Here is an 18800-nt window from a genome sequence, read left to right as displayed (position 1 = left end):
TTGAAAGATTGACGGGCGGGATAGTCGCGTTACAAAGTTGAGTTGACCAGAGTTAGTTTAGAAGATTAATTTCACCTGGCAGATAAATAGTAGTCGAAGAGTGACTAATTGAGTATTTTTAGTTCTACTTCGGGGCATCAGGATAGTTTCACGGCGCGCGATTGTTCGATGGTCGTGGAAGAAAGTAGAATTTACAGGGTTTCACTTGGACGTTCCAACGGAGGCATCCCATGCTTTCAGACGGATCAGTGAAGACGAGAATGAGAGAATACGAGGAGAACATATGCCGCTTTTCAGCGAGTATGGACCTCACTACTTTAGAACCCTCGCTTCTCAGAAACGCGCCCCGCGGAATTCAGACGCGTCGCGGTGATTCGCGTTTCGCGCGATCCATTGATCCCGAATTAACCAGTTGCAATCTCGCTGACTCTCGCCAATTGGATCTATAAGATTTACATTTTTTACGATATTTCTAAGCTTCAAGCGAGAATGGATTTCAGCTACCGCGAAAAGGGGGAAAAAAATTGTTTGTTCTTCGTTATGAGAATTCTGCCCAAATGTTGGAACGTTGTATCGAATGGTAGCTGCGGTTGAGGAAGAGTAGTTACGTCGCAACCGGAGCCTGGTGTTAATTTAAATAAACACGAACAGGCCATTCACCGTGCAACGTAAAGCGCGCGCGTGTCAACACGTTTTCCATCGATATCCATAGCACCAGACGAAAATAGAAAATGTTAACGAAACATATGTACAAACCTAGCAAGAAAACGCGTTTCATCGACAACGTAATACAGATTCATCATTCGATCCGTACTCTTCCGCCAAAGGCCTGTCGCACTTCCGAATGCCTTGGAAGCGATCGACGGACAGTTAATGAATTGCAACGCGTCTAATGCTTCATGCGTTATTCAACAGAACTAATAGTGCTTTAACCTGTCATCATTAGATAACTTACATTCACGCATCTCGTTCCAAATAAGACGGTGTAAAAGTATCGTCTTTAAACACGAGGAAAGCTTTCTCGTTTACGTAATAAATCATTCAACAGAATTAACGATTGTTTAACCCGCCACTGTTAGACAACTTACGTCCACGTTACATGAAACAATCAGTTTCGCAAAAATAGAAACGAAAACCTTGCTCGTTCCCACCGCAGCAAGTGTAAAATAAAATACTTTCTATGCTCTATCGATCGCGTTATGCAGTCAAAACGCAGTCTACGTCGCAGTCTGCCGCGAGGCGGGCGAGGAGGAGAAAATAAAGAAACAAATCGGAGAACGTTCGTTCCCCGACGCGAAACAGACCGCGTCAAAAAAGAAACAGTCCGTGGAAAGATTATATAATTACTCGCCTGTTGGACTGAGTCCAGGAAATTTTTCGTCTGACATAAATCGCCACGTGCGAGCTCTTGGTTGAGGGCTCGTGCGTCCGCGGTGTCCGCGAGGCACGACAGCGTCTCGCGGATGTCTTCCAGCCGTTGTCCGAGGGCCTCCACCTCGCAGTGGAGCGGTCCGCTCGCGTCCAGCCCGACGTCAGACGCGATCTGCGCCACCATGCTTCGTAGCTCAGCCACCCTCTCCTTATGCTCCGCCATCGTCTCCTCGCAAATCTGTGGAAAAGTCAAGCATGCTTTTAGATCGACGATGAGAGTCGGTTTGGTGGGTTCCCGTCGGAGGCTTCAAGTTTTTCTCAGGCGATTAATGGTGGATGAGTCAGATGAGAGAGGACCGTTCGGTGGGTGTCGAGGAATCTGGGGATTTATATTGGCGAGCAACCAAGACGGACGCGGCCACTTTTTGCTTCTCGCGTCATCGAGGACCCGAGTCGTTGCGTTAAAGCAGTATTTTGTACTCTTTAGTTACGATACACTGTTCGCCAACTTGTTCCTCTTTTTAGAGTATTTTGGGACATTTGAAGGACCATAAGTTCGTCGTGTTTAAGCAAAATTGGAATATTACTGTACAGCAATAAATAGCGTGTATTAATAACTATGCGAATTCATCGAGTGCCTTATCAATCGTTACCACAATCTCAAGGCTCAACAGTGGGTTTAATGGTAGTGGTAACGTTAATGGATATTTGCGTATAGATTAAAATATAAGTATTCGTGTTGGAAAGAAAGAGTTGTGAATACTTTATGTTCTTTCTCATAAATATTCATATATTTATTGCTTGTTTAGTGTTGTAAACGAGCATTTTTATCTTAAGTCGACCCGTCGGTTCGAGTTAAAAGGTGATCGGCAACATGGTATTTAAAGTGTTTACTTTGCGGGCAGTTATCATGGTTTCGTGGACGATTCCATATTTCAGAAACCTGTTAACTACGCGTTGAACATACTAGGAGCGTGTATGCGCTAGAAATATTTCGTAATTGCTTGAAATATGAAGCTGAAGACAGGGGTGGCTGACAGTGCGCGGCGCTGCTTTCTGAAATTCGTATTTCGCCCGTAATTCGAGGCGCTAAGATATGTGTGCACGGGAATACGTGAATGGATGGCGCGCGCAGAAATGAATGGTACGAGCCAATGAATGAAAAAGAAAGGGAGGAAGCGTCGCAGAGAAAAAAGCAGAGAACGCCAACAAATGACAGATGCATGAAAGACATGCGACTCGAGCGAGTTTCCATGCGTGATTTTTTGCTTTCGCCCACTTATTTTAAATTAATGAGACGCGTGCACAGTTCCCATATGTTACCTTCGAGGTTGTCAAGCCGTAGGACAATAGACAGTTATTATTTTCCGAAACATTCACTTAATAAAGTACTTTCCCCCGAATCAGCAACATGGTACCCGATTCTTCTATGATAGTGGCACAACCGCATCACTTGATAAGAAATCGCTAGAGCCACCAGGAGTAGACGAATGCTAACTACAATCTACTAGATTAGAGCACAGTGTCATGCACAAAGACTTCGCGTAAAATCTATTCCAGTTCGTTGCATCACACACAGTTTCAACACAAAATTATCTTCGGAGAACGTGGTATCAACAGCGGCAATAAAACTGCATAGCAAGTTCAGATACGATCACCACTATAGAAATGAAAAGAAAGAAGGGAGAAGAGAAAGAAAACAGGAAAAAACAAGAAGAGTAAAATCAATATCTCGCACAGATTCACGGAAGAGGAAGAACGCCCCTTTCACTAACCCCGCGCACCGATATCGCAGAGCATATCCTCGTTCGATCGTACCTTCATCTCCTCGGGCGTGCACATGCTTCTCAATTTAGGTCACCGTTCATCGTTCCTATTTTTCACACCGCGTCACGCACCCGGTACCCTCCTCAGGAGAACGGAGCAGATCGGGCACGTGTCGGCCCGACTTCGAACACATGCTACGAATTTTCGATTAGGAACCGGAAACTGGCCGTGGCTGCTGGCCACTGTCGATGGTGCGCGCATAATCACGCGGCCCGTGCTTGCGGAACGTGTTTACGAGCGATGCACGCTTATCGGTCGTCGCGTCGGGGCGATAAAAAGCACGGAGGAATGCTACAGACAGGGAACGTGCATTGGTAACGCGAATACCACTGAGACGTCACGCACAGATGTGAGAAACAAGCGTCCCGACGCTCTGGACCAAACTGGCGCCCTCGTCTCCGGGGATCGATGCGCATACCCCCGATGAACCGAGTGGGGAGACTCTGTTGCCCCGTATTTCACCGACCTACCCTTCCAGCTCGCAGCTATGTTTTGGGAACACTCGCGTAGGGTGAATCGTGACTCCTACATCCCTTTGTGTCGCGGCCAACCCGTGGCGGGGACGATTACACCATCCCCAGGCTTCCATTCAAGGGACGCTGACAGTCTGGCTGTACAACGCCACGTCTGAAGATCTTTCAGCTTGATATTTTTATGGGCGGGGTAGCGTCGGAGTCAGGGGTGCTCGCTCGTTATCGTGGTATCGAGGGGATAGGATCGTGACTTTGCCAGGGGTGGGAAGATTTTGATGGAACTTCGAGTAAAGAATTTTTAATAATTCACGCGGCTTATCTAGCCTCGATAGACAGCTTTTTCTGTGTAACGGTGTGTTCGAGTATTACCGAGTTCCGATAATGAGCATTATGTCATCCAGATGTGTAGCGTAGGATTATGATAATATTATACATGCGTCTGGCATCAACTTTCAAGTTGTGTGAGAGTTTCTAAATTGAGAATCCTATCGTTTGAAGATATTTCGTAAACGTTTAAACTGGGAAACGCGTAAGGACGTTTGAAGAGGCTGGAATGTTTGCTTGGCTGCTACTTTACATTTGTCCGACTAAACGCACGTTACTAATGATTAGGCTAACTGATCAGGTTGGTCTAATGGATTCACGCTTTCGCGGCTACTTTCGTTACTGGTAATTAATTAAGAGTTCATGCGTGAGTCACGTTTATTCAGTCAGAACAATAAGTTCTGTGAATCAGTGAGGAAGACAATAGAATCCCCAGTTTAGAAATCGCAATGAAAGCAGTGGAAATACTTCTCAAATTATCGTAACGCGGTTACACGCTCCCAAATCTCGATAGCCTAAATATAGGCTTACAAAAATTTTCCGCTTTCATCTAGTGCTTTTTTCTCCTACATATGCGCGATAACGTTGTATCTCGTGTTTCCTCTCTGTTAGATAAAGTTCAAAAGAGACGTTCAAAAGAGCAAAGGCCCCGCGGGCGAACCGACTAACTGGGCAGATGTGCAAATTTCGAGAATAAAAAGCTTCGCTACGGATACCTTAATGTGTTTGACGGCCTCTTCAGGTGGCAGGTTGGCGACGCTGTCCATCTGCGTGTCTACCCAAGCTTTAACCGCGGCGCTCGAGTCTTTGTACTGTTGCCACAATCTGCACGCGTGCTGATACTTGGTGCAAAGGGCATCTAATTCGGCCCTGGTGTCCTCCCAGGCCTGTACCGCCTCATTTACCGCCGCTTCGACCTTCTCGCGGACCTCTGCAGCGCAACCCTCCCGCAGAGGTTCGGCAGCCTCTCGCAATTCGCCAATGAGAACTTCTCTTTCGCCCAAATCACCGCTGAGACCCTGTAACAAACAGAACATCTCTATCTGTACAATCGATTTTTCTCGTTTTACGAACTCGTTCCGAGTTCTGCAGCTACTCTGGTCGTTCGATAGGCAATTTCTTTTCTATTGGATCGCAATTATCGAAGAGAATCGATGTGGAGAAAACAAGGATTATTAGTTTCCCGTGTTTCTTCTCTATTGAATTCTCCCTGATAAGGGTGCCAATTAAACGGGTCCAATCAAGTTCGCTCGATCAGTTTATTTATCAGCGCGCCACTGAGCTGATCAAAGAGATGGTCTCGCGTAGAGAGGCTTCTCTTATTGGACCTAGAGTTCAATGAATCTTTAATTGCTTTTGTACGAGCGATTCCCGCCTCCTCGTCGACTATTATTACTTTCTTCGCGCAATACAAACGATTTCTCCATTTCCATATGTTAATACAGCGGTAACACAACCAGGGATAACGCGTTTGGCTCGTGATTTCATCGTATACCGGCGGGCCACGCAAGATAAACATTCTAACCAAGGAAAATACACTTTGCACGCGTTTCATGCTTATTAGCTACGATTAAAATTATCAGTGACGCACGTCCCATGATATTTTGCATCGATACGGAGACAGGTTCGCGTCTACTCCTTTAGATCACGTGGAGTTGCGAGCATGCTCGTTATGTAACCATAAGCACAGAAATGATGTATGTACGGAGGAAGAAAAAAGAAGTTCAGACATTGTTCTATCGTTTTCCTCGAATGATTAATCGAACGATCGATGTATCCTTTGTCCGATAATAGATCGTCCCTCGGCTAACTGCGAGCATCGTAGCCATCAACCTGAGCGATCTTCGAAGAAGGTTCCCCAATTTGATTAGCATATTCCATTCGCGAAATTTTCGTTCTATACTTACGGAGCAAATAGTAAGAGTTCTTCACTTTATGTGCAAATGAAAAGAAAACGAGGAATTACTTAGTATTCGCTATTTTTATAGACTTTAAACGATTCAGATGCAAATTTTAATACAACGAGAAGCTCTCGCACTAGTGCTCGTATTTCTCGAACGCGGGGAATGCCAGATCGTGCGATATTCACACGATCGTGGGATATCGTCCGAATCGGAGTAACGCTTTCGAAGCCGTTCGTAGCGACGGTGTTACTCAAAGAATGCAAATGTCGGTTTTCCTTAAATACGTACTATAAATAATTTTGAGTCACGAGACTGAGCACGTTTCGAGGCTCGCGCCTCGAATTCGGTCAGAGCGTGGTTGGACTAATTTTATGTCGTGTACTCGAGTTCGTTCACCTGGCTGGGATAGTTTTCCGGCGAAACCGTAAGCGGAAATCGAATCGCTGCCAGTGCGTCTCGCGACAGCGAAACTGGCTTTACTCGGGGAAACGGTGTTGTCGATTCTCCGTTCGAGTTATTCTGCAATTTTCTGCGTTCAACGTTCAGCGAGGAATGCCCCTAAACTGATGCTCGAACAATTTAAAGGTTGCCTCAGGTTTTTGTTTAGTTAGGAATAGGCTTTCGCTTCGCACGAAAATTAGTTCGAATTGTAACGAGCAACATTTTCATTTTTACCGTCTATGAAACACGTTTCAATAGCACACGCGTGCAAACGGTTGATTGATAATTAAAAATAAGTTTCGCGACAGAGAAAGAGCCTTCCGGAAACTTTCGCAACGCGTGATTAATTCGAATAATCGAGCTCCGTCCGTGTCTATTTCAAGACGCTACGTGTGCCACGTCTGGCGGCGATGCACTTGTCAATTTTAACGAAGCCGATCGCTCGATTTTCCACGGGCCGGAAGTTACTAAACGCGCAGCCCACCCTGCCCGGAATCGTGGTCGCGGAATCGCGATAGCCAACGGAACAGGAAGTTGCGGCCAGTTTGGAGCGTCCGCTTGATATATTTCTGTAACCGTTAAGCCTGAAATTCTCGAGTCTTCCCCGAAATTATTAATTCAAACCAAATTGTTAATTTACAATTCCCTAGCAAAAGTATCCGAGAAATATTTGAAACGAATATTCCACGCGTTTTTCGTATCCAAAATGGCCGATTCGAATAAGTCGCAGACAACGACGCCGATTGTGCGTGGAATAATAAAAACGCGAGCATAAAAATATGCAGCAAGGCGCGGGGTCACGTGTTATCGTTGAATTCCAATCACAAAATTCGTGGCTGGTAATTTCGAAAGGCGGAACGATCGGCGAAACAAGGAAATCGTGAACGTAAACTCATTTCTTAAGCTATAACAATAAGTAAATCCGTGCTTTTCCACGTGGCATAGTTTACATACCATACCCGCTGTGTCATACATCCTGCCAAATGTTGCTCGTTCGTGTCATCCTGGCTAATTATATCAAAGTGGATTAGCGAGCGACGCTCATATGTCGCATCCTCGTTTTTTCCATTTATTCCGATATGCGACGCGTTCGTTACGATCTGCATGTTACGCGTTACGGCAGAATGTTCAAATGGGCAGAACAGTTTCGTGTACGTTCCCGTTATTTTGACTAAATATATTGCTTTCTCTAGGTATTACGACATATTCTCCAAATCTTCGACTATTTTTAAAGAATTTGTAATTAATAAAAAAATGTCACGAAATCGTATTTCCGTCCGTTATTAATTACGCGCACTGACTTAATATTCGTCGTTCTCCAAGGGCAAGTTTACTCGATTTGCTGGTGATTAGATTTATTACATTCGCTGCGTTCGAAGATAACCGTGGCATTATAATTTCGTGTAACGGTAAAAGGAATTAGCGTTCTTTAAATAAGTACGACTAATCGCGTCTCGTTCTTTAAACAGGCAACTTATCTACGATAAACATTACCTTCTTTCTTCCGTCGAAATGAAAAGTGTTTGTCTCCAACGCACAGCTGTTTAACTATATCCCCTCTAAAAAGAGTCTTCTGTTTTTGCATGTTTGTTTATATATACGTCGACAGTTTCGGTTTGTATATAGAACAAAGTACCATGGGGGATTCACGGGGCATTGCAAAGGAACAAAACTTTCCGCGGCTTTTTCACCGTTTTATCTCTTACATATCACTGCGCCACATACGCGTGTTATCAACGAGACAAACGAAGAAAGTGCAAAGTCGCGTGCGTTAATTTTTATATCACAGTCAAAATTCTCGTTACACATGTTAACGTAACATCGTAACGAAGCATAAATCGCTTTGTCTTCGAATGTCGCGGACGATTCAAATACGAAGCATTTATAAATATTCAACGCTTATTTCCGATCGGTCGATTCTATATGTCGAGCGTGAACACATTCGATCATCCACCGCGATCGTTTCGTCGATTTTTCACGTGGGTCACGTCACCGCTGTTCCTTATTCTTCATTTCGCGAGCGTCTGCGGGAACAACGGCACACAGCCTGGCGTCGACTAACGGCCACGAGAAATCACGGAGAAATCGTGTCGTATTTGTATGTATAAAAAAAAAAGAATAGAAAAAGAATCGCACTTGTGTGTCAGTTTCTACTGACAGCAATGTCAGTCACCGAGCGAAGAGACGAATTCATTCGAATGCGCGCGCGAACCACTCTCGACGACAGAACTCGTGTCACTGATATGCGACCCTCGATAACACCGATCCCAAGCCCCCGGGGCGCGCCTGCGCGTCGAACGAACCGCGATGTTCCTTTCGCACGTGGCGAAGGTTATCGCAGAGGAAAGTGCGTCTTCCGGTGAGAGTGGATCGATCGATCGGCGTGTGAGGAGCAGAGATACAGTGAAATTCGTTCGCTGCGTGGTTTTTGAGATAAGTACCATAGTGTTTATGGTGGTCCTTATACCAAGACGCACCATATTCAACACCATTTCGTACATAGAACTCCGAGAACGATATTGTTACTTGTTAAGACGATAGCAGCGTCGGACTGCTCGCCATTTCTAAATATTCCCATGCCTTTTCCTAAACAATCTACGATCATCCCATAGCTAAGTGTTTACCAAATTTAGTTCGGCTTTTAGAACGTTCATTGCTATCGTTTAAGTGTGTGAAATAAATGTTTGTTTGTGCTGTGCTTGAGTTTTCTCGGAGCTGCTCTTATATCTGTGGATGTTTTGATATTTTGATCGTCACGAGCTCACAGATGTTCTAGTGTTTCTACGTTCGATCATGGTTTGCCTATAGAATACGTAGCGGTGGAGTTCCTTCAATCGCAACGATTGAAAGCGTCGAGGGCGCGCGAAATCAGGCCGGTCGATATCATCGGGTTAGTTATTCAAACTTCTGCAAGTTTTAACGCATTCCGTGGGTAGGGAGTTTAAAGGAATGCTCGGCCGTACGAGCTCCGGGTGAACATCGTAAATCATGGATGACTCGGATCGTTTCATCGGCATCGCGCATCGATTTACATTTCCTTGGTCCGATTAGAATTCCTTCTTAATTAGGGGGGATCAATACGCGTGACGTAAGAGCGTCTGTCGAGCTGTGCACGCTGCAATTACACGTATGATCGATAGGAAAACCGAAACTTACCTCGAGTCTCTCGGTAGCTTTCAACAGCCTGTCGTAATCGACGGATCCCTGGACAGTTAGCAACTCCATCATGTAATCGGCTTCCTGAACCGACTGCTGCACCATTTCCAGCTGCCTCTCGAATCGTCTCCACAAAGAGAGCCTGTTCTTCAGCAGGCTTAACAATCGAGAACACCTCGCCTCCAGATCAGTGTGCGCGTCTTGAAGATTCGAAATGTCACGTTCCACGCTGACTGGTGACACCGAGACCCTCATTACGGTGGGTAGAGTGTGCAGCAATTGTCTGAGACCCATGATATCCTGCCATAATATCGCGAGCTCGTCAGCGACCGTTTGACATCGATCGACAGCAGCTGCGACCACGTCGCTTCCCTGTCTCTCGCTTCCCTCGCATTGGTCCAATATAGATGATTGCCGTTGATGGGCTTTTCTAACGCGGCTGAGGCCACGTTGGATCGCTTGTAGCCTTTCCCTGAGCAACTGTGCCGCGTCCAATTCCTCGATGATTTGACTCTCTATTCTGCGGGCCGACGATAGTAGAACGCCGACTTTCTCGCTTTCCGCCACGGGTAGTAAGCCCAGGCGACCCAGTTCGTCTTGGATCAATGAGATTCTGTCGGACAAGACGGTCAGTCGTTCGATGTAGAGATCCAGTTCTTCCTCGGTCCTCAGAACGCCGTGGAAACCGTCGATGGTTATTCGTAACTCGTTCAATTCCCTTTCGAGTAGCTTCAGCTTTTCGTTGGACGAGATCTCCTCCGAAGAAATGTTTCGAGTCACTTGTTCTTGGATGGTGTTGATCTGGTGGGTAACATCGTTCCAACGGTCTTGGACCTCACTGTGGAACTGTCTTTGCAGCATTTCGTCCGATAGGGGGATTATTCGGAGGGCTTGCTCGAAGCTGTTGTTACCTTCCTGTCGAATGTTGTTGTGGACCTCGTACTGTGCTTTCAATTCCTAATGAAATGAGAATAATTGTGGTAAATGTCCGATGTTTTAGATTTTATAAATCGTTAAAAGAGTTCTAGATCGCTTACCCAGAATTGACGTATATGACCCGCTGAAGGATCTCGATGAATGCTCAATTCTTTCTCCACCGTCGTCATCCAGTTCTCCAATCGGTTCATCAACATCTCTTGGTGCCTCCAACTCTCTCTAAACGCAAGCAATCGTCGCAGCGATGATTCTACGTTATCTTGAAGCTTCACGATCACGTCCAAAGCTTCTCCGTAACGATCCTCTGGATCTTCTATGTTCACCAGGTCTTGGAGGCCACGAGCTACGTTCAGCAGTTGAATAAGGCGAGCGTGGTGCGTTGCAACGTCTGATGCAAGGGACTAGAAGAAATCAACAATATAAATCGATATGTGCTACTAAGTATCCGATATTCGATACTATTGGATGAATCTTAACTAGAATAAATTCTACTATCTATTTTTTTTCATTAAAATGACTTTACCTGATACAAGGAGATATATTGATCGTAGTCGGACGAGGTCACGGTCTGTAGATCAGGAACTCGTTGGTGAGCAACCTGAAGCCATCCTCTTTCCTCCTTCACTCCTTGTTCGAGTATAATCCATCTAGATGCAGCCAGTGCCATTTGCTGAGCTCTGGATGCAGCCTGATCCAACAACGATATTGCTCTACCATGTAGTTCCTCGTGAAGATCCGAGTATTTCGTTCTCGTTTCCGGATCCAAGTTGCCTTCTAACGATTCCAGGATCGCTCGACAGTGGTTGAGGTTCACGAAGAACTTCCTGTGCTTCTGCATCTCCTCCTGCAGATGCTCCAGACTCATCACAGAGATCGGACTTTCTAATAGATTCTCCGCGATTTCGGTGATCTGAGCGAATTCTCGAAGAGTCTGTTCGTACTCCTCGGCCAGAGCCAGTAGCTGCAGAAGACGTTCGCGCTCAATGCATATTCCATGTTCGATCGCTTTAGTCATCTCGTGAGCCAGGTAGGTCTCTTCGGGAATGTGCTTTCCAGGATAATCGCGCAACAATTCGTGCGAAGTTGTAAGCAACGTCGCGGTTTTCCACATGTGACAACGATTCATGTTCTCCATCTTCTCGAGCTCTTGGAGCTTCCACTTTGTGGACGCCTCAAGTTCGATGATTTCATTCAGTTGTCTACGTTGCTCCTCAATTAATCTGTTATAACAATTAAATAATAAATGGAAAAGATTGCGAATTTAGGATATTTAAATAGATGATAATTGGAGGAAAACTTACCTGTACATGTTGTTCACACTAGTTACAAATTCATCCCACCTAGCAAGCTCATTAGTGAGATGTTTCTCGCCGTCGTCGGTCGTGTCCTCGATCATCTTAACCTGGTGCATCAACGCGTCGAGGCACTCTTGTAAGTTGTTACGATCCTCTCCAGGATAATTCGTCTCCACCAATCTCCAAATGTTATTCAGCTCCTGAATATTCTCTTCCACGTTCTCCACTTCGTCCTTCAGTTCAACGTACGTGTTGTCATCGTGAGAGGGACCAGCAGGACACTCTTTACTCAAGAAGATTCTATACTCGATCGTTTCTAGCCAAGTGGAAATCGTCTCCACGATAACGACCATAGTGTCCTCCACAGCAACCGCGTCCTTCTCTTGGGCAGCGTCCCTCAGGTGAGAGAGTTCTTTTCGTACGTCAGCAGCGCGTTCCTCAGCCAACTTTTCGTTCGCCACTTTGTCCAAATGGGCGATGTGAAGAATATTCCCTAAGTGGCTTGGCTGCTTGGCATTTCGAAGGTTCTGCATTCGATCGGAGATCGCTTTGGTGGTCTGACTGCTCTGAGTGATCTGATGTTGAGGCTCGTATTCCATGGTCTCAGCCAATAAGAAAGCCTTCGAACTCGCTCCTTTCTGTGGCATCGCGTGGTGCGATAATTCCCACGAAGCTTGATCCTTTTCCGGCTTCTTAGAAGTCTCGCTGATAATATCTGCGTAGGTTTTGATTTTAGGCCGATCGTCTTCCTGCAAAATCGATTCTGGCGAAGAGAATGGTTCCTCGGTCGTGTCCATTGGCTCAGGAGACGGCATGTCTGTCATCACTGGCATCTGTTGTACTTCCGATTCCAAAGACGAGCTTGGTCTTTCTTTACCTACAGTCCAGTCATCTTGCGCGTCTTTGACGGCCGTTGGCTCCGTCACTATTGTAAATTCCGAGCCGGTACTCTGCATACTTTCTTCAGTTTCACCTGTCCGTTCTTCTGGTACAGGTTTAGTACGATCCTTCTGTACAGCGTCTTCTTGTTCGCAAACTGTTTCCAAGTAACCAGCGTCGCCTGTAGGAGACTTCTCTTTACCCACGTTCTTCTTAGCAACGTCGGAATAAGACAGTTTCAGGGACACGTCTCGCGATTCTATAGGATGTCCAAAAATGGATTCCAGATCTTTGTCACTTGTCGCGGATATCTCGATGGTTTTGTGCCTTCTCTTACGTTTCTGTCTCTTCCCGATGGTACTGTCCTCTACTTTCCCTGCACCACTTAGATCTTCGTTGATGGTCGTGTCCTGTGAAGTGTCCGTCAATTTACTGGTGCTATCGCCAGTGTCACTAGCGGACAACTCTATGGTCGCTTGTACGTGTATTTCAAATCCACCACCCTCAGTTTCCTTCTTGATCGGAGGTGCTTCTTCTTTTATAAATTCTGGCTTAAGCTCTTCTGTTTGAGGGAGCTCTTGCACGCGTTCTTCTTCTTTCGATTCCTTCATAGTCATGGACTCTCCTAGGACAGACGCCGGTTCTGTCACTTTCTCGGGTATTATTGCTTCCGAGGATTCTTTAGTTTCTTGTACTTGTACATCAGGTGCTACTGGAATTTCTGTAAGCTGCAGAGGCGTCTTTACTTCCGTCGATGAGTCCACCACGTCTGTCGTCAATCCTATCACGTTTCCTTCTTCGTCCGTCACTACAACTTCCTTCTCTTTCTCAGCAATTTGTAGCGCTCCATTCGTTTGCTGGGAAGCGGTCACCAGAGACGGTTTTTCTTTTTCAATACTCGTTTGCTCGCTCTCTTCGCGAGTTTCAGGAATAAACTGTACACTTTCCTCAACATGTGGTACCAATTCGCTCGTTTGTATTTGTACCGAACTGTCCAAAGTTTCGATCTTCTCCGGTGCGATGGTCTGCGATTGCTCGTCCATTTGCTGTTTAATTTCTTCCAAGCTAGTCTGAGAAGACAACTCGCAAACCTCGATTTTAATCGGAGAAACACAGACTGGACTAGTCTGCATCATGGTTTCTTGAGTCGGTTCAGGTAGAATTGTCTGCGATTCCGTTTCTTGAGTGTCTATCTGCCGTGGGCTTTCCTCTGGAGTGGTTTGCGTTTCCACCACTTCAACAGAAGGCTGTTCTATCAAATCTGCTTGGATGTTGAAGTCTAACGTTGTCTTCTCTGGGCTACTCGGCTTGCTGGTCTGCGATTCTATTTCTATGGTCTTGACTGATTCAGGAGTCACCGTTTGAACAGCTATGCCTGTCAAAACTTTCTCTTCGATTGGTGGTGGCGTCGTTTGCTGTTCAACTGCGACCACAACCTTCTCCGCAGTTTGCGTCTCTATTTCTGTCGATGGCGCTGTCGGTGATGTTTGCGCCTCAATGGATACCACCTCTGTACCAACAGTTTGCACCTGAATTTCTTCAGTTTCAGCCGTAACAACGATTGGCTGGACATCTTCGATTGGACTAGTTTGCACGCCATATTCTTCCACTTTCGCGGCAGGAGTTTCTACGGTCTGCGTACTTATTTCTTCTATCAGTGGTACCTCTTGCGTCACAGCTTGAACGCTGAAATCCGAGGCGCGCAACGGCGACGTCTGCATCTCGGAATGCTGCACAGTTGGTTTATCAAGCTCTGGCTCTTTTTCCTCTACAGTTTGTCCGCCAAAGTCTAAAACCGGCAACGGGGACGTCTGAACTTCCGCGTGGATCTCCTCAATTTTCGGTGTTTCGATCATTTCCGAGCTCTCGAGCGAAATCTGAGGAGAAGTTTGCATTCCTTCGTGGACCTCCTCGATTTCCGGTACGAATATCTTGACCTCTTCTAATAAATGCGGCGATGTTTGCACGTCAATCTCGCATACTTCCTCCTGCTTCGGCGACGTGGCAACGGAGACGGTAAATACCCGAGGTGTAGTCTGAGTGTCCGCCTCGCTCAAAATGGCGGCTGGAGCAGTTTTCTCTTTGGCGACGTCAACGTCCTCTCGCTTCTTTTTCTTCTTTTTCTTCTTCGTGGCTTTCGCGTCCTCGCTTTCTGCTTGCGTCGATTCGTCCGTGAATTCCCCTTCATCGGTGGTGGTCTTCGGGAACTCGGTCTGTTCTTCCTCCCTGGAGCTTCGTATTCTCTGCTTCTTCTTCCTCCTCCTCTTCGTCCTCGTCACGTTCTCATCGTCCGGAGTAGTGGCGGACACCATCGTCCTGTCTGCCTCGTAACCATCTTCTCCTTGCGATGTATCGTCTTTCAGAGACACCTCCCTAGATTCGCGCGTTCGCGTAATATCAGGATGAGGCGGTTCGCTGATCTGTTTAGAGGAATCGGACAACGCAACGTCGATCTCCATCGAGTCGGCGATGGTTGATACGAGAGAGGCGCTCGTCTCCATAGACTTCGGCAGCGATTCGGTATCTTCGACCTTTGTGTCTGTTGCTACGATAGTTTGTACTTCCGGTTCTATTACGGGTACTGCGTGATATTCGTCGTCTTTCTCCGACGTGATGACATTGTCGGAAGTTTCCTCTTTCTCCGAGGTGACGATGGACTTGTCAGTTTCTTCTCTTTCAGATGTGATGACTGATTTGTCTGAGGTGACAATCTCTTTTTCCGATATGATAACAGACCTGTCCGAAGTAACAACTTCTTTCTCTGACGTGATGACAGACTTATCCGAGGTGGCAACCCCTTTCTCCGATGCGCTGACGGACTTGTCAAAAGTAACAACCCCCTTCTCTGAAGCGGTGACGGATTTGTCCGAAGTCACAACCCCCTTCTCTGAAGCGGTGACGGATTTGTCTGAAGTAACAACCCCCTTCTCTGAAGCGGTGACAGATTTGTCCGAAGTCACAACCCCCTTCTCTGAAGCGGTGACGGATTTGTCCGAAGTCACAACCCCTTTTTCGGAAGCGGTTACGGACTTATCCGAAGTGGCAACTGCAGGTTCAGATATCGATGAAGATGTTTGAACGATCTTGTCGTGAATGACTGACGTACTTTCCTTGTCCGCGGGCAAACGAATATCAACATCCTCCTTTACCATTCGACGAGGAGCCGCTTCCGGTTCAGCCTGACTCTTTACCGACACCGTAGGCATTTCCTCTCCCTCCTTTTTCACAGCCAGAGATATCTCTACTTTATGGAAGATTGGTTTGTATTCAGGTTTCAAGGCTTCGTCAACGTAGTCGTCGACCGAATAGTCAATTTCCGGCACGAACGAGTCCTTCACTATTTGCTGTTTTACGTGAATCGGTAGGGCCTCCGATTCTTCGGGTTTCTTAGTATCGACTGGTGTTGAGATCGTGGAAACGATCTCTTCCGCTTGAACGGGCAGTTTTCCTGAAACGTGAACTGTCTTTTGTACTTCCGTTGATTCGAGTTTTGTTAGGGGTTCTGGTGTTTTTCTTGTCGCAGTTTCGATCGGAGGTATCTCTTCTAGTACATCTACGGTGCCTCTAATGTCATCGTGCGTTTCTATATCTACCGTGCGATCCTCTAGCTCGATACCGGGTGTTTCACTGCTTACTGGTGCATCGACGGACTTACAGGTCGCTTTAGTGATGCTCGCTACGTCCTCAGAAACAATGGACTCAATCGAGGACTTGGCCAGATCTTCCGGTAACTGTGCCTCCCGTATTTTGATCTCTCGACTTGGACTCTGGAAAGCAGCCGACACTTCAGCATCGATGAACGCCTGGCTGATCGACGGGAGGGACTTTTTGCCATTTACCTCGACCAGAAAGTGCTCGTGCTCGTACTTGTCCACTAATTGCGGAGGCTTTCTTTGGATAGTTTCCGGTTTTACGATTTGATCGCCTAATTCACTTTGTATCAGTGATTCTTGGGGACTATCTAAGAATTGTTCTTTTTGAATATCCATATCCGAAGGTTCCAATGGAATCTCCACGATTTGTTCTGTTCGAGCATCTGCATCCGATGCCTTTTCCTCAGCTACCGAGCGATCTTTTTTACTTTCAACCAGTGGTTCCTCTTTCTCTGGTTCTTCGTATCCCGTGCTTGGATGCATGTCTTTGGCGAATGCACCAAAGAATGGTCCCTGCATCGGAGTGTCATCAGCGACGGACTTTTCCACCTTCGAATCTTCTTTGCTCGCTTTATCCGTAACATCCTCGACCACAACGCGATCCTGACTCTTTTCTTCAGTCATCGGTCTTCCGTCTGCGCCAACCTGTCTCTGTTCTTCCTGTTTAATCACATTGATGCTTATATGCGGTATATTCTTCTCGTCGATCTCTACTTCTTCAGGCTCTTCTATTATCTCTTCCGTGGTGGTCTCTTTCCCATCAACTATCGTGACTTTCCTAATGATCCTCCTGGTCTTCCTTATCACCCGTCTAGTCACCTGCTGCACCACCGCGTGCACGCTCGCAGTTTTCGCCTGGTATTCGCCACCCTCCATCAGGAGTCCCTCCTCGAAAGGCTGCGGACTGATGTCCCTGATGTGCCCCTGCGTTACCATGTGCGTGTACTGCGGCGGTGACTCGTATTCCTCCACGTTTACGTCTTTGTACGGGATTCCGGTCGTTACCCTCCCTCCGTAAATCTGCTTCGTGGTAGACTCAATGGTGCCATTTGGCTTGGCGGTGGTCACGGTGACTTGTTGATCCCTCATGGTAGCCTCCGAGAAGGCTTGCACCACAGATGGAGCGTCCCCAATCGCGGTGGACGTCGAGGACAGGTGTTGTTGAGTAGTTTGTCTGCTAGTCACCGTGGTTCGTCTCAATTTTCTTACTATTATCCTTTTCGAGCCGTCCTCGTCGACTACCACCTCGGTGGTCACGTCGTCCGGTTCTACTAGGACCGTTTCGAACGACTGCGGAGCAGCGTGGACGATGTTCAACTCGCTGGTGGTGTTATCGGTGTTCGTAGGATCTTGGTACTTCATATCGACGACGATGTCCTCCGCCATCGTGTCTGGTCGTTCTTGGACGACTTCTTGGGCGAACGTGGTTGGCAGATTCTTGGTGGCTATTTCGATCACGTCGTGATCGCCTTCTGTGGTCTTTAGAATCTTTATTGCCTCTTGAGTTTGAAGGTTCTCAGCGTTAGGGTGCAAGGTATCCACGGTTTGCGTGGTCAGCGAGTGACACACCGTTGAGACCGGTATTTGATTGGTGGAAGTTTGCTTGGTTAGCTGTTGCGGTTTCTCGACGACGTCGTTCGCTAGCAGACTCTGTCCCGTTTGCAGAGAAACGTCAGCTAGAGACGGCATGCTACTTTCGATGGACGAGTGAATCGAGGGTGCCTGATCGAGGGTAGCGTCATCTCGGTCTGACGTTTCATCGGCTCGTGCTTCTTCGTCGCAAATCTCCTGAAAAATTTAACATACGATCCTGGTTCAAGGTACCTGCGTGACGTCTTTCAGTGCAGGTGTGTTGCTTTCTTAACTTCTTTACCGTACACTTCATAGTCTACATTTTCAGCTACAGTACAGATTTTATTTACTCTACACGAGTGAAGATGAATTTTTTTATGAGCGAAGAAATTATATTCTGCTACTTCGATTAAGTTAGAGTTCGATGATTTTTGTTATACTGCAGCGATCAACAGGTTTGTTATATAACAAGTTTGAAAGCAATGACGTAGGTAACAAATGGATCCCTTCGATCATGATGGCAGAATTGAATGCGTTAATGACAGCATCACGTTAATCACTGGTTTTGTTAAATGAAAGTCCACGTCGATTTGTTAAATGATTTAATGGTCCTCGATTATTTCGATTCGTGTAGCTGCACCTGCATGGCGTAGATGGAGAACGGATATACGCGAGAATTATTTAGAAAACATGATTCGCCGAGCAGCGAGAGCGAGAATATCCGCAGACAAGAGCACTCCGCGTAACACTGTCGTATTTTTAGCACGATTCGAATGCTACGTTGGACTTTATTTTAATGCGTGTATTTTAAGCGTGCTAAGAGAGTATGTACATAAAAAAAAGAGGAAAAGAAAAGAGTCAGCAATAAATTCGTCGCGAATTGTACATTAAGCGGACCAAAGTTTACGATAGAGCAGCTATTTCTAACGAATAATACCGAGACAAAATAAGATGAAGAAAGTTGAAGAA

The 18800-nt window shown here is 46.4% G+C and overlaps 1 protein-coding gene across 1 annotated transcript in view; it reads right to left on the bottom strand.

Moving 5' to 3' along the window:
* Positions 1 to 1108: 1108 nt before the first annotated feature.
* Positions 1109 to 18800, bottom strand: part of LOC143424053 (uncharacterized) — a 204206-nt gene continuing 186514 nt past the window's right edge. The window contains exons 6-11 of the mRNA XM_076895861.1: positions 11734 to 18047; positions 10956 to 11652; positions 10534 to 10833; positions 9497 to 10453; positions 4712 to 5014; positions 1109 to 1609 (exon numbers count right to left, since the gene is read on the bottom strand). Coding sequence (XP_076751976.1) covers positions 1109 to 1609; positions 4712 to 5014; positions 9497 to 10453; positions 10534 to 10833; positions 10956 to 11652; positions 11734 to 18047 — 9072 coding nt within the window. The remainder of the gene's footprint in view (positions 1610 to 4711; positions 5015 to 9496; positions 10454 to 10533; positions 10834 to 10955; positions 11653 to 11733; positions 18048 to 18800) is intronic.

Source organism: Xylocopa sonorina, chromosome 5 (assembly GCF_050948175.1).
Source record: "Xylocopa sonorina isolate GNS202 chromosome 5, iyXylSono1_principal, whole genome shotgun sequence".
Classification (NCBI taxonomy): Eukaryota; Metazoa; Arthropoda; class Insecta; order Hymenoptera; family Apidae; genus Xylocopa; species Xylocopa sonorina.
Note: the sequence above shows the minus strand (reverse complement) of the source record. Positions and strands in the feature narration are given on the sequence as shown.